This window comes from Glycine max, chromosome 16 (genome assembly GCF_000004515.6).
Source record: "Glycine max cultivar Williams 82 chromosome 16, Glycine_max_v4.0, whole genome shotgun sequence".
Taxonomy (NCBI): domain Eukaryota; kingdom Viridiplantae; phylum Streptophyta; class Magnoliopsida; order Fabales; family Fabaceae; genus Glycine; species Glycine max.
Window position 1 is genome coordinate 36586752 of NC_038252.2, and position 25255 is coordinate 36612006.

Consider the following 25255-nt stretch of genomic DNA (forward strand, 5'->3'; position numbering starts at 1 on the left):
AAATAATAGGCAGGCCGGTTATTTAGTAATCTTTACCAGTTGATGTAAGGATAACATGGAATCACAAATATTTAAGTATTATATATAATAATGCTCACGATCGAGCTAGTTAATTAATTAGCTTTTCAACGTAAAAGGAAAAACAAATTAACTGAAACTCTCTCATCGAGACACCAGAAAAAATAAAAAAGGCATCTATAATCAAATCACAAGTCAAATACATGGTTCTGTTTTGTATGTAAAAATAAATCCTAGCAAAAGCACTTCTTGCACTTTCAACGTCCGTGTCCATTGTTCCCACTATAAATACAAGCTCCAAACTCAACTATTGCTCATACACTACCTACTCTTTCTCCTTTTTTTATTACTCCTTCCCATACAAAATGGTTCTCCAAACTTCGTCTCTAGGGTTTATAGTGAGGAGGCACCCACCAGAGCTAGTAGCCCCAGCCAACCCCACTCCCCGTGAAGTTAAGCTATTATCTGACATAGATGACCAAAATGGCCTTCGTTACCAACTTCCACTGGTGCTATTCTTTCCTTACCAGCCTTCAATGGAAGGGAAAGACCCTGTTGAAGTCATTAGAGAAGCACTATCCAAAACACTTGTGTTTTACTATCCCTTCGCGGGAAGGCTTAGGGAGGGTCCTGATGGCAAACTAATGGTGGATTGTAATGGAGAAGGTGTCATGTTCATTGAGGCTGATGCAGATGTGACAATTGAGCAGTTTGGTAATAATTTTATGCCTCCATTCCCTTGCTTTGATGAGCTCCTCTACAATGTTCCTGGTTCAGATGGAATGATTGACACCCCACTGCTGCTTATACAGGTTATCTTAGACATGCATTTTATACATTGAAATATGTTTTCATTTCATATCATTAATAGAATATATACATGCTTGAGAGATTTTTTTTAAAAAAAATTATTAATATTTTTTAGAGAAAAAAACCCTCAAAAGGGTTTTAATTAATTTTAATTTGAAACAAGAAGAAGTAATGAACAGGAAAATCATAAAATTATGCCAAACTCATTTGCTAAATTTGCAAATGAATCATGGATCAAATTCCTCAAATTCATATTTTAGGTGCAAATGTATATATTTCTCACGAAACTATGGTCACAATACTAGTTTATATACTAAAAATTTTACAAAAAAAGTTGCCTAATAACTAATCACTATAATTTTTAAAAAATTAATAAGTATTAACATTAAGTTAACATTGTCTTTCACTAACAAAATATAATTTATTAATGCAAATAATATGAATTTATATTAAGTTTTTTAATTTGATAGTGTAATACTTTTAAATTGTTGTCCAATTAAAAAATATTTTAAATGTGGTTTTCAAAATATTATTTTACAAGAATAAATAATGTTATCATCACAATAAAATATTATAATTAATTTACAATATAAAACATTTATATTAATTATATTATATGGTATACCATTAATTACATTTTCATTTATATAGAACACTGTCATATGTAGATATTATTAATAAATTAAATGTTAGTATAATAATTATTGTTAATAGTTTAAAATATATGCATTAATAGATTAATTTTTCTTAAACAAGAATTATATTAAATTAAAGAAATCTTAATGTTCAATAATTTTTGTCAACTAATAAATAATATTTTTTTACTTAATCCTAATTAAAGAAAGAATATAAACAACGACTAATAGCAAAAAGTAATAAACTATTTTAAATTCTCTTTTTGTTATCATAATATTATTATATTAATGTGTCGAATCTTTAACACAACCCTTCCCCCGAAAAATTGAACACTATCTTTTTAAAACACCTAATTTCTTTATCTATTTTTTTTTCTCATGATACGACTTGTCAATTTGCCAAAAAGTCTCATAGTATAATTTTTTTTTTCTTATAAAATATATTTTTAATCTCTTATCAAATAGTTTATGATCATCAAGTGACTAAACATATGAGAAATTACAAATATAATTTATAAAATAAAATACATGTGTCTATATGTTATACTTCTTAACGATGATGTGAAAAATAATTAACTTATCAACTTCACTATTATATAATTAGTTAACTTGATATTTGACAATATAAGTTAAAATTGTTAATAGAGAAAAAATTTAAACATCAAAATTTCTTAATAAATTGTTTAGAGAGTATAAGTAAAATTTGTAAAACGTTTAAAATTATAATTAACCTTTTTTTATTTCTTTTTATCTTTTTCGAAAGTCTGTTAAGAAAACAAGTAAAGCGAATTTTCTAAGGACTTTCATAGAGCACTCTCAACTATCATTGTCAAAAAAAATCATCAAATACTACCTTATAAAAGAAATAGTAAATAAAGCAATCAAAGTGTGTTAAACACTCACTTTTTTAGATTCCGTGTATATATATATATATATATATATAGTGTGATAACAATTTTGATAATAAAAATATATTGAAAATATATTTAAAAATATTTATTTAGCAGTTATCTTTTGCTTAAATGATATGAATTGATAATTTTTTTATGTATGACTTAAAGATAATTATTTAACAGTTATTTTTTTATTTAAATGATAAGAATTGATAATTATTTAGAAGTTATCTAAGTGAAAGTTTTTCTAAGGATGCATACCTTCTTATAACCCTAATTTTTGAAATATCAGAAAAATAATGATTTCTTGTTTAGCGAGGTCTCATTACAAGTCAGGAAAAGTCTTTAGTGGTTCACCAAATGTAAATAAGAATAACTTTAATTGAGATGAAGTGTAAAATTTGAAATTCTTAATTAGAGGTCGTATAAATTTCAAACACTCACCTCATACACTCGTGGACAGAGAGAAACATTAACCTTGTGAGGAAAGTAAGGCAAGCCAACTTGATTGATTTCCGATACTAACCAATTTCATTTTGATGTTATTTATGTTTCCATTGTGAGATTATGACAAATGCAGAAAGGACCAGTTGAAAGAATCTAAGGAAGTGCAGCCATTGGAAGTGTTGCTCTTATTTTGATTTGCTTGGAGCAAACAAAGTTTTAATTTGGAAGATTTTGATAACGGCTAAATATGAGCTATTTTGGTAATAAAAATATATTAAAAATATCTTTAAAAATATTTATTTAGCAATTATTTTTTACTTAAATGATATGAATTGATAATTTTCTTATCTATGACTTAAAGATAATTATTTAGTAATTATTTTTTGCTTAAATGATAGGAATTGATAACTTTCTTATCTCTAGCTTAAAGATATTTATTTATCAGTTATTTTTTTATCTATACAGATATGAAAAGATTAAAAGATCTAATAGATATAAAAAAGATAAACAAGAAAGATTTTTTGCATCAAGCCCAAGTCCACTTCGACCGCTATAAATAGAGAGTCAAGCCAAGAAGAAAACACAGAACCCACACACACTTGGTCTATCCCTTAGGGAAAACCCTTTTATTAGCTATTTCCATGAGTGGTTAAACCCCTGATTAGGGTCTAGGAGGCCTAAAAGCTATGATGTACTCACTATTTATCAATGTAATACAATGTGTTTTCTATTCTATTATCTTTTTTGCTTTTATCTTGTATTATTCATCTCTTTATATTCTTTTAGGGATTAGATGCTCGGAAGAGGGTAACGTCTAATAAGATTTAAAGAGAATATGCATACATCAATTCTAGGGGTTAGACCCTCGGAAGAGGGTAACTTCTAATAGAACAAGAATAAAATATATCATAATAAAATCATTGCTAGACATAGAGTGATTGCATTATGTCCATGCATGAAAGCAAACATCTAGAAGTACAACTTCATACATTTTATTTATTGAGTCTTTGCAAATGCATTTGGGAGATAGATAGGTAAAATAGGCTTGTTATCGTGATGCATCAGGGACAAGTAAATTGATAGATGTGGGTAGAACAAATCTGATTAATTTGATAAAAAAAAATCATAAATTCATACATCTTAGACAGACAAGACAAGTTGGGTCCCAACATTATCATATTTTATCTTTTCTTCATATCTTTATCCTAATCTTTTACTCCTGTTATCTACTACTTTTCTTATCTTATCTTATCTTTATCTTTATCATCTTTTAATTTAAATCTTTTATCTCCTATTATCTTCATCTTTTATTTAAAATTTCTTATCTCTTGCTTATAAATTGGATTTGCTTTAATCTAAATATAAATAAAGTCTATGTAGATTTTACACTCTGACTCCCGAATACTTTACTATTTATGACTAAACTGGTATACTTACCAATAAGTTAACAATAGGTAACACGTCTCAAGTGTGGTGGTTTCATCTTTGCACTCCGAATGAATCATACTATATGTGATGGAAGTGGAATTTGCCAATTTCTGAAGGCGTTATCAGAAATAGCACACGGTGCACCAAAGCCTTCTATTCTCCCTGGCTGGCACAGGGAGATTCTATGTGCTAGAGAACCACCAAGAATCACATGCATCCATCAAGAATACCAGCAACTACCACCTGATTCAAGAAGCATCTTCATATCCCATCAACGTTCCTTCTTCTATTTTTCATCTTTTAATGTTATATAGTTATACAATATTTTCATTGTTCATTGAAAAATATTAAAAAAAATAACAACACAAATGCAATTTTATTGCATAGTTATAAAATAGAATCATGTTAATTTCTAAGGCACGGACGGATTTACGTAGGTGAGTTTGCAATGATGCGGTGGTGGCTTGACCGTTTTAGAGGGTAGTGTGCGCGCGTAGGGGAAGCATACAGCATCTGGCAACTGCTTAAATGTATAAAAGGACAAAAAATGAGTGAAAATTATTTTAGGAACTCAATGCAAATTCCTAACTTTTAAGGAAACGAAAAAAACAACCTTAAGTCTTTTTAGTAACAAAAAAGATCATTGGTACGTAAAAATTATTCTCTGTTTAGATGCAATATATACGAAATACTTATTTTAATCTTTGAAAAGTTTGCTTATGTTTTTTTTTTTTGACACATTCAATGTTTTTAGTGTTTTTTATTTTAAAAAAAATAACCCAGTAGGAAGATCATTTTCAACAAGAATTTTTATTCAAATAGCACAAACTTTACATAATTGGATATTTGGTTATCTTTTATTTTGTTATTAAACATAAATAGGAAATAACCAAGGAAATCTGTGTATAGGCGTAGGAAGGTTTTTACGCTTTCATTTTGTATATGGGTTCTTGGTACCTCTACCATTAATCAATATATTTCTTATCTTTTTTGCCGATAAAAAAAAACACTAGGTAATTATGTCCCAGCATAAGGGAGCTTCAACTGAATTCTTCAAAAAAGATGTGGGAGAAAGGTGTTCCTAGGATAGTACATTTTTTTCTCTAGAAGTTAGATTTAGATAGAATACCCTCTTTTCTAAATTTAGCACAAAGAAAAATAATGAAGTGTGTGTAAAGTACCAAACATTTGTCTTTATATAGAATTTGGCAAGTAATTTTGTGTTGGTAATACACAATGATGCACAATTAAATTTCTTACGGTTCACACAATGTGGTTTGCAAAAGAAAACAAGCTACTTTTCAATGTGGTCTGACTAATCTGGTAGGATCAGAATTCTCCGATTTTCTCAGCAAGTAGGAGAGACATTGACTAAATAATTGAATCAATAAATACTTTTTTCTGACAGTGGAAATTAGTAATAGTGGTGTTTATTATCCTCTTTAGTTGGATGTTAAATCCCAAGACATGCTCTGATATCATATGGGAAATAAAATCAGTCTTTAGTTCATGTGGTGGGTGGCAGAAGATGTAGGTGGCCCGAAATTGGTAACAGGCTAGGTTTTGGTTTGATAAGTATGTGTGTTACGACCTGCTGGAATGGGGATGGGGTGTTCAAATTTTTCTAATGACTAGACCCTTATAGATTTGCAAAGATGTTTTACAATTGAACGGGGACAATTATCATCACGTTAATTTTGGGCACAAGGATATTATAGTTTAATTGGGATATACGTTAACGTGTTGGTGGAGTCGAAAATCAAGTTCCACTACTTTTAGGCTTGTCTATATGCCATGTTTGTTATGGCACTGCAATTGTGGGGTACAAGAAAGAGAAATTAAGAGAAAAGAAAAGGCATTGCTATAAGATAGCATCTCTGGTACAAACATGACCTTTGTCTCAACTCTCGATCAACTTCTCTACATTGAAAACCAAAATGCATGAAACACCCAGCACTGTTTCCAATTTTTGCAATTTTCTGCTCCACCCTTGCCAACCACACTATATATTTCGCATTATCCAGAGTTTGACTCAATCTCGATATATAAACATGCTCAATAATTTTCCGAGAGATTAGATCTTTTTAGTTTGGAGGAAAATAGAGAAATCTTCAAAAGAATCAGAAAACAAGCAAAGAATAGAAAGAAGATTGAGAGAGAAAAACAGAACTAAAGAGGAGGGAGTTACATATGCTCAGCATCAAGCCTCACCTTAATTCAATATTACTCTCTAGGAAGCTTCAATCTACTAACTGGTAAACTTTTCTCAACCCTCCATTCTAAAAATATATGTTGTGCTTTGTTGTCATTCTTCTCATTACAGAATATAATGCACAGTAATAGTAACTTATACTCTATTTTGAACTCCTGAATCTCTAGATGCAGATACATGAATGAATAAATATGAGTATAATGAAGACAAAATAATAACACATTAATGAATAAACATGAAAACCACAAACCACAAAAAAAAAAAAAAAACAAAAACAAAATCACTACCACCTTGGTCTTCACCTAAGACCCAATTGAAGCCCATAAGCCAAAACATCAACAACCATCATCTTCACCTTCCCACATCTTCCCTTTTTCACAAATATCTGTATACCATTTGAGGTGCCATCTTCACTAACGTGAAGCTCCCCCTTGCTCTAGCTGCTCTTCAATGTTATTCACTATCTTCCTCTTTGAATTAGAATTGCACCTCTCCCCACTCTACGCGTCTTTTCTTCTCAGTACATTACACCAAAATTCATTTTTACCGGCCATTAATATAACCTTTACCAGCCATACAAATGACCGATAAGTTGTAATCGCTATTCGCTAATGTATCCAAAGTCGGTAAAACTATTACCGACATTTATATTGAACGCTGATAAAACCCATTTCATGGCCAGGAAAATTAAACTTTTTCCTATTTATAGTGACAATCTTAATGGCCACAAGATGATTTTTAAATTGCTCATTTACTAACTTTTATATACGACCATTAATATGTACGTCTTGGGTTAATATGTGATGGGCTTACGAAGTAGATGGATCATACTTTGTCACCGTGTGCATACATCTTCGTTACTTTTTATTTGATTAATAGCATGTTTTAGTAAACCATTAGCATATGTGTCATAAGATAACTCTCATTGGCCGAGCATGAGTGTAGGTTTATTTTATCGTCTTTGATGGATAATTGATGCCAAGAGGTGCAGACTGTGGAGCGTGTATCTCGTTCAAAGCTGGCACTGTGTTTCAATATTAATTTACTTAATTTGTGAGACATAATTACTTTGGACATGGATGGAAGCACAATAGTCACAATCAATCAACAAATTCAATCCATGGAAAACTTTCTAGAGCTTGGCTTGGACGATTGAGTTGCATAGCTGATATTGCACGAATATAAGGATAGGTGCACCCGTGTGCCTCACAACCTCGCCACGAGTAGTATACCTAGTATTTCTTTTTCTTTTTTTTATACCAAAAGTATCCCTTAACCCATAGGTGGAGACTAATAATTCTGTTTTTCACGGATGGAAGAATGATAATCACGCTCAACCAACAATTTCAATGTAAAATGTAAAAAGCCTTCTAGCTAGAATATCGATGTTAAATTTGTTCCTTGTAGTGGTGAGTGTTCAAGTTTTATGTTAAGATTGTGTTCTAATGTTTGTGTAGGGGATTGGGGTTTTATGCTTTTGTGGGATTATTGTGTCTCTCCCTGTTTGTGCATGGCACTATATACTTAACAAAGGGTGCTTGTGGTGGTTGTTTGAGTGATGATGAATAGTGAAATTAAAATAGGGCTTTTGTAAACTGGCTTGACTAGAACAAGAAAATAGCTTTGAATTGAAAAATGGAACATGTTAATGGACGGAGCCGAGAAGAGAAGGTAGTCAATGATGGTGATGAAGAACTGAGATGCACACAAAGAAAAAGAAAGGTTGGAGTGAACTCTGCAGACAATTATCAACTGCTAAAAATTATTTAATACTTAATAAAAAACTTCACCGAGCCAGAAAATGAATCATTACAAATGTACTAAAATAATAATAAAATTAATTTTACATTCTCATTTAAAAGACAAAAATTAACATGGACTAAAATTACAGACGAAGTTAAAGAACAATTTTAATTGATCAAACTTCACTATTACAAAAGTAGCCTTCCACATCGCAATATCTATATCGATTATTAAAAAGTCGATGTAGTAAATGATGTGATTGCATTTTTGTAATTAATGTCAACTATATTACGCCTTTAACAATGATTTTTATAAAATCACCTTTGATGTGTATGTTACGAAGGTGATTTTATAAAAATCGTCTTTGTTCATATATAGATTACTGCGATTGAGGATATCACTTGTCTTTGAAATCATACCATTTTTATTTTATTTATTTTCACTTTCAAAGGTGCATACCTTGTTGAACGTGAGTTCTACACCTTAAGCTTGTTGCTGAATGTGTGTTTGCATTTTCACCTCGTTCCCTCTCCCGTGCCATAAGCTCCATTGTCACCTCGTTCCCTTCGTCGTGACCTCGATAGTGTGTCGCAAGCTCCGGCGTGACCTCGATAGGAGGGTTTTAACCACCCTCTAGCTTTAGAGCTTTATCAAATGTCTCTCCAGGTTCTGCATTTAAAGTAGAGTCTCAGCCTCAACATGCTAGTTTTAGTCATGACATTCTAAGAGGGTCTTTGACAACTGTCGTAGAATAGACAACTACTTTTGATAATATCTCTTACGACGACGGTTATAAATCAATGTAGATGGTCTCATATAACCGATGTAGATTATCTTTTTTCTAGTAGTGTTTTTATTAGGAACCAAAAATTAGCATGATTCTAAAAAAGTTTAGAAATTAAAAATATAATTAATCTTAAATAATACTAACAAAAGCATGGGGGAGATATCTTTGGCTTTGAAGTCATAGATGAAATAATAAGTTGCAATTAGCTTTTTAAGTGCTCTAAATTAGTATACGAATTCAAAATGCATTCAAAAAGCATAATATATTGGTCGTGTTTTAAGTGCTATCGGGAAAAGTTTATTCAAATCTGTCCAACAATAACTGTTTTCACTCTACTTTTTTTGTTTTTAATCTTATAATATACTTGAAATCCTTTCCAACCCAAACTATAGGAAGCATCACGTACTGCTCAATCAGAATCCATTTTATTAGTGCAAAACATCAACATACACTTAAGCCACTTATTTTGAACAGACTTTTTGACCATCAATGAATCCTTATAATTTATTTTTTGGTTGACCTGATACGACTGGTCATTGACTTAATTTCGCTAACCAAACACCAAGTTACACTATAAGTCATTCTACAAATTAAGAATTGTTCAGAAACCATAATTAAGTCCTTAATTAAACACATCCGTGGCTTCCTGCTATAAGATTCACTACCTCTTAATCCTCTTTAGCTTCCTGGTGCTGGCAACAACTACTCAGGCACAGTACGGCTACAACCCTAACTCTATATATATATATCTTATGTTCGTTATTTCACTTGCTCGTTCTTCTCGACCATGGATACACTTCCTATGATTGTCACCCCTTGACTGCAGAACCTTCCCAGATTCATGGAAATTGAATAAGTTGAAGGGGTTTTATCATCTAACTCCCAGTTGTAACATTAGGTATCAACTCTACCCTTTTTATCTCTCCGATGTTCCGTCAAATAGGTCTACTACACAAGCCTACGTTACTGCAAAATAAAATCAATTATGGGAACCTCCAAAACATAAAGGAGTATAATATAGGGAGGGCTTTTTTAAACACAACTTGTTTTCTTAGTCAGTGACCCTTGAGTTTGCTTATGCATACCCATAACAAAATTTAAGGATAAGTTTTGATATTTCATTGTGTGTGCTAAAATCCACAAGGTTTTTAAAGGTCAACTGAAAAGGGGTTTATTCAGGGGACATGACGATACCAAAGAAATATTGTAAAACTTTTTTCCTTAATATTGGTAGGGTTTGTAGAGATTATTGAATTAAAGTTCAAGTATTGTAACTTCATTAGTTATTGAAGGGTGACAAAGAGTGTGTCGTGCATGGAGGTTTTGATGCCCAACTCGTATGAGTTATTTGTTTGGCATTAAACAAACCGTGTGATTTCATTTCCATGTGAACAACATTTGTTTGATAGTTTTGCAGAAAAAAGGAAAGGCCAGATGCGAATAATGATCTTGCTTATTGTACTTATAATTGTTTCGATGGCACTCATCTTTCTTGGCTACTATTTGGTGAAGAGAAAAGCAAGCAATAGTGTTAAGACTATTCATACAGAAAATTGTACGTATTTGCACTCATCTTTCTAAGACGATGATTGATCGACTTATCTAATATCAACGTTGTAAAAAATTAATTTTATAATAGTGACATATATATTTGTCACATTTTTTATATTTTTATAGACTAAATTTTATATTTTTATCTTTTAAGAACGTATTTGTCAATAAAGTGAAACAATAAAAAATCAAAAAAAATATTATATGACAAATATATCTTTATGTTGGTAATTAGAGATGATCACGTTGTCAATCATCTCACTGATAAATTTGTCCATCTGTATCACGTAAACTATTTTATTAACCGTGACAGATGAAAATTAATGGTTAAATATATTTGTTATACTTTTTATATTTTTATAATTAAATATTATATATCTTTTAAAGATATATTTGTTAACAAATTACAAGTTCAGAGACAAAAATGTTTATTTATTCTTAATTTTCTAATTTTAATCATTATAAATTAGTGATTTTTAATTTTAATTCAGGTAAGATAATCTATTCATTTTCAGTTAAATTTATATTTTATAACTTTTGATTTCTTTAAGATTTTAATTTTTTTTATTTAAATTCCTCGTAAATTTACACTTTTACTTTTCCGTCCATAAAAATATCTTCGACCACAAACTTAGAATTATCAAGCAAATCAATGTTATGTTTTATTCTACCTTAAAATTCACAATGGTTTAGAATCCTAATTTTGTTTGATTATTGAGCGCAACCATTTTCCTGGTCAAAACGTCCAGTACTCGCTAATGCCTAAATAACATGGACTAGAACGTGTACAATACCAATTGGAAGAAATGAGCCATTTCTCACGAACACATTGTGACTTGTCATGATTACTCTACTATTATCCATGTGAGAAACATTCGTTGATTGTTTTGCAGAAAAAAGAAAAGACCAACTGCGAATGATCTTTATTGTTGTACCCACAATTGTTTCGGTGTCACTCTTCTTCATTGGCTACTATTTGCTGAATTGAAAAGCAAGGAAAAGTGCTAAGACTATTCTTAGAGAAAACTGTATGTATTGTTAACGAATACCATGTTAAACCATTGCCATTTTAGTTTGAAGATCTTTAACAACTAATTTTTTTTAATTTCCTAATTCAATCATATATATTAAATTCAGTTGGTCATGAAAGTGTCACTTTAGAACCCTTGCAATTCAATTTGGTTGTAATTGAAGCAGCAACGAACTACTTTTCAAATGAAAATAGGATCGGGAAAGGTGGATTTGGAGAAGTATACAAGGTGAGAAAATGTAGTATATACTTATTTTGTGCCCTTATTTTTCACATAAATAATTATTTAATTTTCAGGGCATTCTTCTCGATGGACAACAAATAACAGTAAAGAGACTATCAAAAAGCTCAAAGCAAGGTGCAAATGAGTTTCAAGAATGAAGTTTTATGGATAGCAAAGTTTAACAGAAATCTTGCGGCATTGATTGGTTTTTGTGTAAAAGATGAAAAAAAATACATATTTATGAATGTGTCAAACAAAAACTTTGACTTCCTTTTATTTGATTTGACATTTGCACCCTTAAACACGTTATTTGATTTTGATTCATGCATTACACAGCACATAAATTTAATTGAACAAAACTAATGGATTTCAAAACATTTCCACTTACATTTCTCATTTAAACATGCAGATTTTCAATGAGTAAAATTGTTAAACTAGTTTAAACGTTACAACATTATAACATTATAGGAGAAATTGATGAAAAAAATGTATTATCTACATGAATTATCATGATTTAAAGTCATACATTCTAATCTCAAATCTAATACTATTTTATTAGATGAAAATATGATTTCAAAAAATTGAGATTTTAATTTAATTAGAATTATTGAAATAAATCAAAACCAATAAAGTACAAATAAAATTATTGGAATATAATAAGTGTGAAACAGTATATACCTTATTATTTAATCTCTTACTTCTTCACATGGTATTTTTTTCTCTTAAATTAACTATTTGTTATTTTTTTATTTATAGTGGTTACATGTCACTCATCATGTAATATCTTATTTTCCTAGTGTCTTTTATTGTTTGAGTAGGCTAAATACTTATTTTGGTGCCATTAATCCTTACAAAATAAAAAATTCAAATTTATATTTTATATGTGTAAAAAATACGATAGATTAATTTTGTGGATAATTTAATAATAAATTAATTTATAAATTTTATAATTTATTATCAAATTAATCCTCAAACTCTTTTTAAAATATTTTTTTTAATAAAATAAAGAATTTGTTTATGTCTTGTAAGGTGAGGATTATTTTCTCCTACCAATTAATTTTTTTGATGAGTTTAATTCAATTCTACAAAATTAACTTATAAGGTGAAGATTACTCCATACTTATATAATTTATTCCTTATTTGATGTGGGACTCGATTTGTCTTATTTTTTTTTTCCTCTGCTATTCCGCCACGTGGGACCACACCATGGGATGCCAAACTTTCTCATCCGTTCATTATTTTCCTTATCACTTGTTTTCTCTTGACTTGCATAACCATTGACTTACTTTCCAAACCGAAGTCTTTATTATGCTATACCATCATAAAGGAGAAGGAAGATGGAGTTGTTTACAAACCATAAACCAATAGCATCCATGGCTTCCTACAAGATTCTCTTCCTCTTCATCCTTCTTAGCTTCCTCAATTTTGCAACTACTGAGGCACAAGATCAAAGCTCCACCCCTCTCTATATATACCATAACTGCTCCGGTGGCAACACCACCGCTAACAGTGCCTTCCAAATAAACGTCAGGACCCTCCTCTCTTCCTTATCTTCAAACGCCCCCGGCGACAACGGATTCTACAACACCACAGTCCCTCCAAAAAACCCCTCAGACTCTGTCTTTGGACTCTTCATGTGCAGGGGTGACGTTCCTCCTCAGCTTTGTCAACAATGCGTCCAAAATGCAACCCAGAGACTACGCTCAATGTGCTCACTGTCCATTCAAGCTGTGATTTGGTACGATGAGTGCACGGTTCGTTATTCCAACCGCTCCTTTTTCTCCACCGTGGACACTAGGCCTAGAGTTGGCCTGTTGAACACTGCCAATATCTCTAACCAGGAAAGTTTCATGCGTTTAATGTTTTCTACAATAAACAAAACTGCAGATGAAGCTGCTAAGGATGACAAGAAGTTTGCCACAAGGCAAACAAACATATCTGAATTTCAGAACCTTTATTGTCTAGCTCAGTGCACTCCAGATTTGTCACCCCTTGATTGCAGAAGCTGTCTCAGTAAAGTGATAGGAGACCTTTCATGGTGCTGTGAAGGAAAGCAGGGAGGGAGAGTTCTATATCCCAGTTGTAATGTTAGGTATGAATTGTACCCTTTCTACCGCTCCACAAATAGAACTAAACCACCAGCGTGGGTTCCTGCAACAAATTTTCCCGATGCGGATTCACAATTTTCAGAAGATCCAACTTATCTAAACCACAGTTGCCCAACCGATGTAACTGTTGACAGCACTTTCCAAATGTATCTCAAGACCCTTCTCTTTTACTTGTCTTCTAATGCCACAAATGGGAAAAAATCTTACAAGGACAACGTAGAGAACACTGTGTATGGCCTCTTCATGTGCCGAGGCGATCTTCCCTCTCAACTCTGCCAACAATGCGTCCTCAACGCAACCCACCGAATATCCTCAGTGTGTAATTCAGTTCAAGAGGGAATCATTTGGTACAGCCACTGCATGATTCGATATTCCAATCTGTATTTCTTCTCAGAAGTGGAAGAAAGTCCAAATTTTGACATGCTGAATCTTACCAGTTCCTCCACCAGCATCATCCCCGGGCAAGACTACTTCACTTTTACATTATCAGATACCATAGTTAAGCTGGCCCAAGAGGCAGGGGATACCACTGAGAGATATGTCACGAAATCATTAAAATTGACTGATTTGCAAACTCTGTATACTCTTGCTCAATGCACGCAGGATTTGTCTAGTGATGGTTGTAAGAACTGTCTGGAGGATATAAATGGAAAAATTCCATGGTTCCGCTTGGGAAGCGTAGGGGGAAGAGTTTTATATCCTAGCTGCAATCTCAGGTTTGAATTGTTCCAATTTTACAGGGGTAGTGATGAAGAAACTCAATCGCCAATGGCGGGTAATCCTTCTACACCAGGCCTTCAAGGTAAAGTTGACAAGTAATATTTGTTTATCTTATTTTCCTTAGTCTCTTTAGTTTTAGTCGTAGTCTTTTTTGGTTAATTTCCGGGAGATAGAAATTTGCTTTCTGCCACTACACTTGTAGTACAATCATAGCATATCACTCTTTTAGTTCCTAAAATTATCAGACACCATTACGACTTCGTTTTTCTATTGTATCTTTTCAAGTTGTCCTGCTACTCCATCGAAACGATACCGTTTTCATGATTTTTATGAAATGGGTTCACGATTAAATATTAACACAACTGTTATGCGACGTCGTTTTGAATAGAAAGCACACGAACAGCTTGAAAAGAGACAACAAATAAGTCAGATGCGTGAACTTAGTTTGTGAAATTATTAAAATTTAAAATCATCATCTAGTTAGTTTAAGTGTAACCAAAAAAGAAGTTAGTTCAAGTGTCAACCCCAGTCTAATAATGGTATCCTGGTGGCTCTTGTGTTAGCGCACACATGGAAAACTAGTCATAGCAACCATCTTTACCACATTTATTTTACAACGTTCACCTGCTTCCCTCTTCTTCTTTCATTCTATTCCAAAAAAGCATCTCTAGAATCGATCTACAATATTAGATCTCCAAGAAGAACAACACAAAGGCAACGATAATGGACAATTGCGTATCAAAGATAGAATAAAAGATCAAAGTGGAAGTTGAAGTGTATATACAAAGTTCAAGGGTCATTGGTTGGAAAAATAAGAGTTGTGTTTGCAATCTTGCTATGTGATTTAAGAGCATCTATTTGAAACTCAAAAACTTAGAGGAATCCAGGGAAGGCTTTTATACATGACTTGTTTTTCTAGCCATTTACCATTGAGATTGAAAATATGAATTATATATAAATGTGAGATACAGTCTCACGTCAAGTAGAAATGAAAAAGTTAAAACATTATATAAGTGAAAAAAATACTCAAAAACCTAGGTCTTAAAGTTTTTCATTAAAGTACATTGTCAAGTTCATTTGTATGATTGTTCATGATCCATTGTTAATTTGTATTCATAAATTCTTTTTATAAAGAAATTTTGTCAAGCAAATCAATGTTGCATGTCATTCTACCTTAAAATTTAATTTGAATGGTTCAATGACTGATTATTTAGCACCGCCCTTAATTAGCTTGGCCAAAGTATCTACTTACAAATTCCTAAAGTGTAACCTGGACTAGAACGAGGCATACTATTTGGAGGAAGCAAACCACTAGTACTTCTCATATTATGAAGTTGTCTATTATATACTACTATATGTGAGCAATATGTTGACTGTTTTGCAGGTAAAAGAAAAGTCCGATTGCGAACAATAATTTTCATTATTGTACCCACAATTGTTTCTGTGACGCTCTTCTTTCTTGGCTATTATTTGGTAAAGAGAAAAGCAAGAAAGAGTGTTAAGACTATTCTTAGAGAAAATTGTAAGTATTATTGAAAGAAAAAAAAAACATGTTAAACCTATGCCTTTTTTAAGTTTCAAGGTATTTAGAAACTTAATTAAAATTCTATTATATATATTTGATTCAGTTGGTCATGAAAGTGTCACTTTAGAGCCATTGCAATTTAGTTTGGCTGTAATTGAAGCAGCAACCAACAACTTTTCAAATGATAATAGGATCGGCAAAGGCGGGTTTGGAGAAGTTTACAAGGTGAGAAAATGTGGCATATACTTGCTTTTTTGTTCTTGTTTTTCACATAAATAATCATTTGATTTGCAGGGCATTCTTTTTGATGGACGACAAATAGCTGTAAAAAGACTCTCAAAAAGTTCTAAGCAAGGCGCAAATGAGTTTAAGAATGAAGTTTTATTAATAGCCAAACTTCAACACAGAAATCTTGTGACATTTATCGGATTTTGTCTTGAAGAACTTGAAAAAATACTTATCTACGAATATGCTTAAACTCCTTAATTATTTAATGTTTATATACATATATATATATATATATATATATATATATATATATATATATATATATATATATATACATATTAATTCAACTTAATGATTAAATTAAAAAAATATTTCACACTCACATTTCTCAATGTTAAACAAGCAGATCCTCAACGAGCAAAGATGTTAAATTGGTTGGAACGCTACAACATTATAGGAGGAATTGCTCGAGGAATTCATTACTTACATGAATTATCTCGACTCAAAATCATACACCGTGATCTCAAACCTAGTAATGTTTTATTAGATGAAAATATGATTCCAAAAATTTCAGATTTTGGTTTGGCTAGAATTGTTGAAATAAATCAAGATCAAGAAAGTACAAATAGAATTGTTGGAACATAGTAAGTTTGGCATAATATTATTCCTTATCCTTTCACATTTCTTGCTTCTTCGCATAGTTTATTTTGTCTAAATGAACATTATTATTTTTATTGTATTTTTCAGTGGTTATATGTCTCCAGAATATGCAATGCTTGGACAATTTTCAGAAAAATCAGATGTTTTTAGTTTTGGAGTGATGGTTCTAGAGATTATTTCAGGAAAAAAGAATTCAGGCTTATATGAACCACATCGTGTTGCTGAGGGCCTCCTGAGTTGTGTGAGTATGATCATCTTCTAACTATTTGGTTTCTGTGCATTATTGCTCATATGTTTCATTTTCAATGGTAAATCAAATTGATTTAATTGCAAAGACGTGTACAAACTTGAATTTTTAATTTGACAAATTGTTACAGGTTTGGAGACAATGGAGGGATCAAAAACCGTTAAGCATACTAGACGCAAGTATTAATGAAAATTATTCTGAAATTGAAGTTATTAAATGCATTCAAATTGGTTTATTATGTGTTCAACAAAATCCTGATGACAGACCCACAATGGTTGCAATTGTTTCATATCTTAGTAGTCATTTAATTGAATTGCCAAGTCCTCAAGAACCTGCCCTTTTCTTACATAGTAGAAAGGATCCTAAAGCATTTGCACAAGAATCAAGTTCAAGTCACAATATCAATGCTTCCACTTCATTGTCTATTAATGAAATGTCTATAAGTCAATTTCTTCCTCGATAGTAAATTATTTTCCCTTTAAGTGTTGTTGTTTAGATCTAGTAATGAGTATTAGTCTTAATTGTTGTATCAAACTTGAAGAGCTTTAATATAATGGATATCTATAATGTCAGTATGATTCCAATTTTTATGCCAAGGATCAGTTGGTCACGGTCTGAAATATCTTTATTCTTTGTGACCTATAACTATTACCGTTAAACATACCAAAATGCAAATTTGATGAAAATATTTCCTATGACTTTTAGTTTTCTTACACATTATACTAACAATAATTTTTAATTGATTAATTAACAATACATAATTATTAAATTTTATTATGTAAGTAATCAAATTTATTATTCTTAGTAGTTAATTATTAGATGATAGTGTAGAAAACTTTTATACTACGAATACATATACCATTTTCTCTAAAATTAAGAAATGCATTAGAATATATTACTAAAATTTCTCCTTTCATTAACTTAAATTTTAACATAACTCCCACAAAGCATAAAATCCAAGTCACAAAGAAACTGACTTTGACCTTACACATCTCATGTCCCTACTTTCTGCATAGAGTTCTACTACTAAGTTTCACCTTTCACGGCTATATGCAAAAGGTGTATTGCTATGTGTGATTAAGTTAAGTGCATAACATTATTACAGCAAAAAACTAAGAACAAAGCCTAGAACCAAACTCATGAGCCATTTCTGAGGGAATAGTTGGTGTGAAGAAGAAGAAGGAGGAGTCTCGCACAGATTATACCCATACCACGTGCCATTGGGGATGGAGGTGTTGAAATCGAAAGTAACAGGCTCTGAGTTGTAGCCATAGATTTTCACACTCTCAGGCTCCCAACCTTCCTCTGCCCCAGATCTATATAGGTACACATAGCAAATTGGAGATGCACATGCACCATCTATCTGAAATGTATCTGAAGAACACTGCTCAAAGGTCCTTGAAATTGGATCATCCAGTCTTGGTTCATATACCTGATAAATAATAGTAATATTGAAAACATGAACAAAATAAAGTTTCAAGTTGCTCCATAATTAAGCTTCCTTAACCAGTATATGTAGAAAAATACTAGTGTGTTTTTAAGAGCTCAATCATTAAGTTGGCTAGCATAAACGAGCACTTTTGTTTTTAAATAAGCTATATCAATAAATCGACTCTTCCTAATTCAGATTTCACTTTGAAAAGTGCTCTTGCAATTTACAAACATGGGTTTTTAAGTCATCCAGCTATTTGTTAGTGTTTTAGTCAAATCCCCAAAAAAAGAAGTCAAATTCAAAATGTATTCAACCACAGAAACATTCCAAAGTGATTATCTTTTCATAAAGATATTAAGTAGTTACAAATAAACTATTGATATGATAATCATGAAACTTTGACCACTACAGCTTGCAGTTTAGTCTATTTATTGACCATAGTTCACGAATCCAGTTAGCCAGTTACCACAAGGAACAAATGATGAATATCTCTGATTCACCAAAAAAAAAAGTTTGATGAATATTTCTGAATATTTTATTCCATATCACAATATAAATTAATCACTTTTCATTAAAAATGAGAAGCTTCAAGTACTTTGTTAATATAACACTTAACAAGGTTTTTTTTTCCCGCCATTCTAAACACATGTACTTTTGAGCCGTAAAAAGTGACATCAGAAGGTATTTGATTAGTTTACACTTTACAACAGTCGACTATATGGACGTATTTGTTCAGTTTATTTACAAGAATATATATATATTCAATTTAAAACAAAAATAATATGTGATAACCAAACAAGTAATAATAATAATAACAACAATAAAACAAACTTGCCTCCACACAAAAAAAAAAAAAGAAAAAAGAAAATAGCAGCAAAGTAACATTGTGAAGCTCCTACAAAACACAACTGAATATTCATGACTAAGATTCTCCAGTGGAGCTCAATTTTAATTAGTGGTTTGTTTATAACTCTTTCTAGAAACAAAAGACTCATCAATATTTTCTTCAAAATCAAATCTTGAACCCGTTAAATACACTCCACAATAAATAGTGAAATTGATTGAAGGAAAAAATGCAAAACCTGGTTGCCATAAGCATCGCCAAACGTAATACCAATCTTATCCGTAGTGAACTTAGGCGATGAACAACTCGTAGATATAACTACCAGGTAAGAACAGTTCGCTGCAGTCTTCATCTTTTAAACACACAAATAATAAAACATTATTTAGCCTTCATATTATGCATATATAAAACAACAACAAAATAAAATAGAAAAAAAAGGGTATAATTTATTTTTTTCTAAAAAAATCAGAATTTTAGTACCTGAATATATCCAACAGAGAAAGATTCAGCTGCATGAGGTTGCACAGAAGCAGATTTGGACTCCGATACTGAAAGGGTCAGTGCAGAGGCAAAGCAGAACAAAAAAAGAACGACCTTTATCATTTTTTTTTTTCTCTCAGAAACTTAAACCCCCAAAATCAAAATTCAAAAGAGAAGAATAATCTGAACTCTGAAAAATATAGTCAAAGTTCAATGACTCTTTGTTCTGCTTTGCAAAACACTGCTAGTCACCACTATGGTATTTATATTCTTCACCGCACCGCATAGACGGCAAAAGGAAAAACGTCGTCGAATGAAGAAAGGGTAAATGCGACATTACGCCTCGCGTACCTTGTACACGTCGTTCCATGTTACATGTTTATTTTCTACTGGCTGCACATTTTCCGTGCGTTGCACGAGTTTGAATTTTTAAATTGAAACAGGACAACGTTATCAAAAAACCAATACGGGACCACGAGATTCTTTTAATTAAAATGAAAAAAAAAAGATGTCAGATTAGTTTTTTTGTTTAATTATTAGTATTATTATTATTATTTATTCATTGTAATAATAACAATAATAAAATTAAAACGTGCAACGAAAAAAGATCTTGTGAAAAACGTCTTCTTCAACCTACAACAACTAATTAAACTGCCACAACGAGCTGATTGTTAGTGAATAGTAATAGCCAAATCCAGGATTCTTTTGTTGCATATAGTTTGTAGAAATGAAGGTGAATAATATATGCGTCTATATAACATTTTTTTTTAATTAAGCATTATATGTCTATGTAACATATATTGATATAGAGTAAAATTATTTTGAAATATTAATTATAATATTAATTAATAAATCAAATATAATATTATTTAAAAATCAATAATAAATAATTAATGGTTATATTAAACAATTAAAATATGATATCGCTTTAAGAAATTCTTTAAATTATATGAATTTAAAAATGGTAAAATAACAAAAAAAAAAGAATAAGTTTATTTGAGAAAAAATTAAAAGGTTGCAACAACTCAAAATGCAAGCAGCTATCTCAAATAAAAACTGAATTAAAAAGTAGCACAACATTCAATATAGAGCAGTAAGTTTATTTTGGTAGGTAAGCAATTAAGGGTATTTTCTAATGAACAAAACTTAATATACCGGTTTGAGAATCTTAAAGCATATTTAATTATTTTTTATTCTTAATAAACTTTAGAAATGAATTGTTTATATAAGATATTCAGGTCAAAACTTAAAAAACCCAAATGTTAACTAGACTTACTCCAACAAAAAAAAATATCCTAAAAAACTCATCAAACATCTTTCATTAAAGATGATCTAATAGAAGATCTGAGACTACTATTAATTCAAATTTCAAAAACTACTTCAGCATAAGATGTGAGATAGGAAATATACATGTTTCAGACACAACTTATGCTTTTGATATGCACCATATGGTTGTGAAAATCTTACATACATACACTTTAATTTTAATTAGTATATAGATAGGATATGTTGATTTGCATATAGGAAAGGGGAAAAAAACTTAATTTAAAAAATACATCTGTTAAATAATATAATGAATAATAAATGGGTGCCATTCTTAAATAAATATATAATATACTATAGACTGAATAATAAATATATAAATATATTTAAATAAACTTAAATAGTCTACACACTTGTGTTTCTCGTGCCTTGGAGGCTGTTCTTGAGGAAGAGGTTGCACGAGGAGCTTCATACTAAGTGACACGGTGGGTAGCTGAGAACTCACAAGGTCATTTCGTAAACCAGACTTGGGCTTTTTGGGAATGGGCCACGTCTTTGCAAAGACTGGATCACGCATTTACAATTCCATGTTATTATTTCCGATGATAATAATAAAAAAAATTACAGAAAACTTCTCTAAGAGTTTATATTATTTACATCATAGTTCAAAAACTTGATCGATACGATTGGTCAGAATGGTATCCGGTGGTATAATTCAATCGATTTAATTATTGGACTGATCTTACATTTGATCTTACATTTGATTTAAGATCTTACATTTGATTTAAGATGATCAAATTAAATCCAGTCAATTTTACATAAATTTGATGATTTAGGTTGATTTTTAAAACTCGTTAGTGTAAAAAAAACAAAAATATATACTCTAAAATGTTTCCAAAAAAATTTAAAACTGGTATAATTGTGTTATTAAATTATTATTTTTTATAAATTTATATTATTAACTTTAATATTTCAATTTGTTATTTTAAATTTTCAAATATGAATTAATTATGTGAAACCAAATCAACTACTAATCCAATCCCCGGACCCAGTTTGATTATTTTCATTAATTTACATATATTTCTCTGCTTCTCCTAAAATCATTACTGTGACAACAGTGTTAAGCCTAAGCTGTGTACGTACGTTTACAAAGCTATAATTCCTACATTCATTGCACATGCAGGTATTTTAGGGATATATGTGAGAAGGCCTATCAACATCAATACAAGAAACAAACAAATTAAACCAACGGCATACAAAGACAAATTCAAATACAAGGACAAGTTAAACTTTAACAATCCAATTTTAAAATCATGTGATAGTGGAATCTCTATATTCTCTTTTTTGTCACATCAAATGAAATACATAATTTCACCAGGTCCGTGATATAACTAACCAATGAAGAGTTCCATTCAAGGGCAATCCATGAATGTGCCTCCATGAATGGGTTCTGATAGATAAACAATGGAATTCGCACCACCCTTCACTTCTTACTTGTCGTGTTGCATTAGTCATCGATCGGTTGATGAGTCATAACCAAAGCCACATTGATCTACATGCATGAAAATTATATTGATGAGCATCATTCATTCCATATAGTTAATTCCTTTTTGATCGAAGTCCGGTAGATGGATTCCATACGATGAAATCAAAGACATCATCCGTTATCAAGAGTATAAAATCCTCTGCATGAACCCACGATATCTACTTTAAATATTGATATACTTAATTATCATTTAAATATGTTTTTTTTAGATTAAGTAAATTTTAAAATTAATCAATCCCAAAAGTTTTATTGTAATCTTAAAAGGACATGTCAAATTTAAATGAACTATTAGTTACCTTGTGTTAGGTCATGGATCCTAATTAGTTTAAGGTCTCAAACTTGCTTTCATTGTGAACTTGCATATCTGTTACTTGTGTATGATGCTAATATAAGTTTCATAAATGCTAAAAGCATATGCCAGAAGTTGCTGACTAGGCTGTGAACAGAGATCAACTCTTCCATATGAGAATATTTGCATGTCATGAAACTCAGTTTTATACATTTTTTATACAACCAACATATGCCAAAGCTTTAGGGATATCATGAAATTATATGTGATGGAAAGATTATCAACATTAATAGAAAAACAAATCACTCCAATACATGTAGACAGATTCAAATACGAGAACAAATTAAAATTCAAAACAAATTAACTGTCAACCTATTATTGACAATATTAAGAATAAAAAAGATATAGATGCTATAAATACCATGTACCAACTCCAACAAGGATTGACCAACTTATACTTTTTACAATAGGAAAGGGAGATTACAAGATAGGGCAAGGAACCCAATTCACGCATTATGCCTTCTGCACACAATTTCAGACTTCAGTTGCTTTCACAAATTACTCAGGGAGTGATAGCAAACTCTCTCTATACACACCACAGCGTACTAAAATAGTACTGCCCATGTTGTGGCAACGTGCGTGATACTCAAGCAAATCACCTTTCTTATTAAGTTTCACTAATGTCTTATGATTTGATCCCAAAAACTCATCGTTTTTGGTTAAACATATTGGGTAAAAGACAGGTAGAAAAGGATGACACTGATTATAAATTAGAACAATTAACTTGGTCCACGATGACTGCACTTGATATTCTTTCATCATCCAAATTGTAGTTCCACACCCCATTTTAACAACACAGAGACACAGACATCCTTCCATGACCCTCAAATTATATATTTCATCTTTGACATATATTTCATCTTCAACGGCGAAATTAAGTGGCAGTGGAATTTCAAATAATCCCCTTTCCGTCACATCAAATGAAATAATCACAGCTTGAGGACGACCATCACAGGGTCTAACAAACCAATGAAGAGCTCCATTAAAGAACACTCCATGTCCACAATAATGAGGATAATATAGAGCAGTACCCAAAATGCGACTCCATGAATTGGTTCTCAGGGAGAAACAATGGACCTCTGTGCACCACCCTTCAATTCTTAAATTAACTATCACGTAGTCATCAGTTGATGAGTCATATCCAAAGCCACATCGATCAACATAGAAATTATATACATGATCATCCATCACATAGCTAACTCCTTTCCGGAGACCCGTTGAAGGATTCCATATGATGAAATCAAAGGCACCACTGGTTAACAAGAGTATAAATCCTCTATATGAACCCACGATATCTATCACGCAATTATAATATTTGTCTTGGGGTGACGGAAGAGGAAAGTTAAAGACTACTTTGGCAGAATTATCATCATGAAGTGATGCCTCTATATCTGTGCATTCAACTTGATGATAGTTGGCTGACAGAAAAAGTCTGGTGGTGGGTGTTGCAGCTAGGGCAAAGTGGGATCGAGCGAATTCTGGATGAGAAATAAGAGAAAACCATGACTTACACATGTATTTAAAACGCAATATCGATCTCACAGGCAACATCATCAGAATTTCTGTGATCAAATCCTCAGGGAGAGTATGAGGAAGAGTGGCATTCATATGCTTCATCTTTGATTTTCTTTTTTTGCCGAACGTGAAACGTTTCAACAATCGAACCACTGTATAGGATTTATAGATCGCACAAACAAAAAATATAAATGAACCAAATCTTAAAGGGATAATAAAAGATTTCAAATTATAAATAAACAAGATATTCTTATAATATGAATTATTTATATATTTTATGTCTTTCAAATTTCAAATATTATCTTTAACCTTTAATCTTTTGATTAAATATCGAGATATTTTATCAATTTGAAGATGTGTTTTAGATAAATTAAATCTTTAAATTATTATAACTGTAATCTTAATAGATCCTAAAAATTCTGTTGTAAGGTTGTGTCTTGGTGACTTGTTGATCATGGATTCGAATCCGGAAACAGTCTCTCTGCATATGTAAGGGTAAGGCTGCGTACAACATCCCTCCCCCATACCTTCGCATAGCGAAGAGCCTCTAGACAATGGGGT

The 25255-nt window shown here is 31.3% G+C and overlaps 4 protein-coding genes across 4 annotated transcripts; 2 read left to right on the forward strand and 2 right to left on the reverse strand.

Annotated features, from left to right (window-relative positions):
* Window positions 1-383: 383 nt before the first annotated feature.
* LOC100797901 (13-hydroxylupanine O-tigloyltransferase) lies at window positions 384-8941 on the forward strand. Its single transcript, XM_041010410.1, has 3 exons — window positions 384-830; window positions 4258-4507; window positions 8853-8941. The coding sequence occupies exons 1-3, from the start codon at window positions 384-386 to the stop codon at window positions 8939-8941; spliced, it is 786 nt and encodes a 261-aa protein (XP_040866344.1).
* Window positions 8942-13050: 4109 nt separating this feature from the next.
* CRK48 (cysteine-rich receptor-like protein kinase) lies at window positions 13051-17910 on the forward strand. Its single transcript, XM_003549091.4, has 7 exons — window positions 13051-14687; window positions 15990-16127; window positions 16234-16355; window positions 16425-16597; window positions 16742-17002; window positions 17106-17259; window positions 17396-17910. The coding sequence occupies exons 1-7, from the start codon at window positions 13115-13117 to the stop codon at window positions 17726-17728; spliced, it is 2754 nt and encodes a 917-aa protein (XP_003549139.1). The 5' UTR covers window positions 13051-13114; the 3' UTR covers window positions 17729-17910.
* A 360-nt stretch (window positions 17911-18270) lies between these two features.
* On the reverse strand, window positions 18271-20256 carry LOC100499779 (uncharacterized). The gene is made up of 3 exons (NM_001248987.2): window positions 20022-20256; window positions 19780-19893; window positions 18271-18697 (listed from the first exon to the last, which is right to left on the reverse strand). Exons 1-3 carry the CDS (start codon window positions 20142-20144, stop codon window positions 18365-18367), a joined length of 570 nt encoding a protein of 189 aa, NP_001235916.1. The 5' UTR covers window positions 20145-20256; the 3' UTR covers window positions 18271-18364.
* A 3421-nt stretch (window positions 20257-23677) lies between these two features.
* Window positions 23678-24796, reverse strand: LOC121173709 (F-box/kelch-repeat protein At3g06240). The gene has a single exon (XM_041010411.1). It carries the CDS (start codon window positions 24794-24796, stop codon window positions 23678-23680), a length of 1119 nt encoding a protein of 372 aa, XP_040866345.1.
* Window positions 24797-25255: the final 459 nt, after the last annotated feature.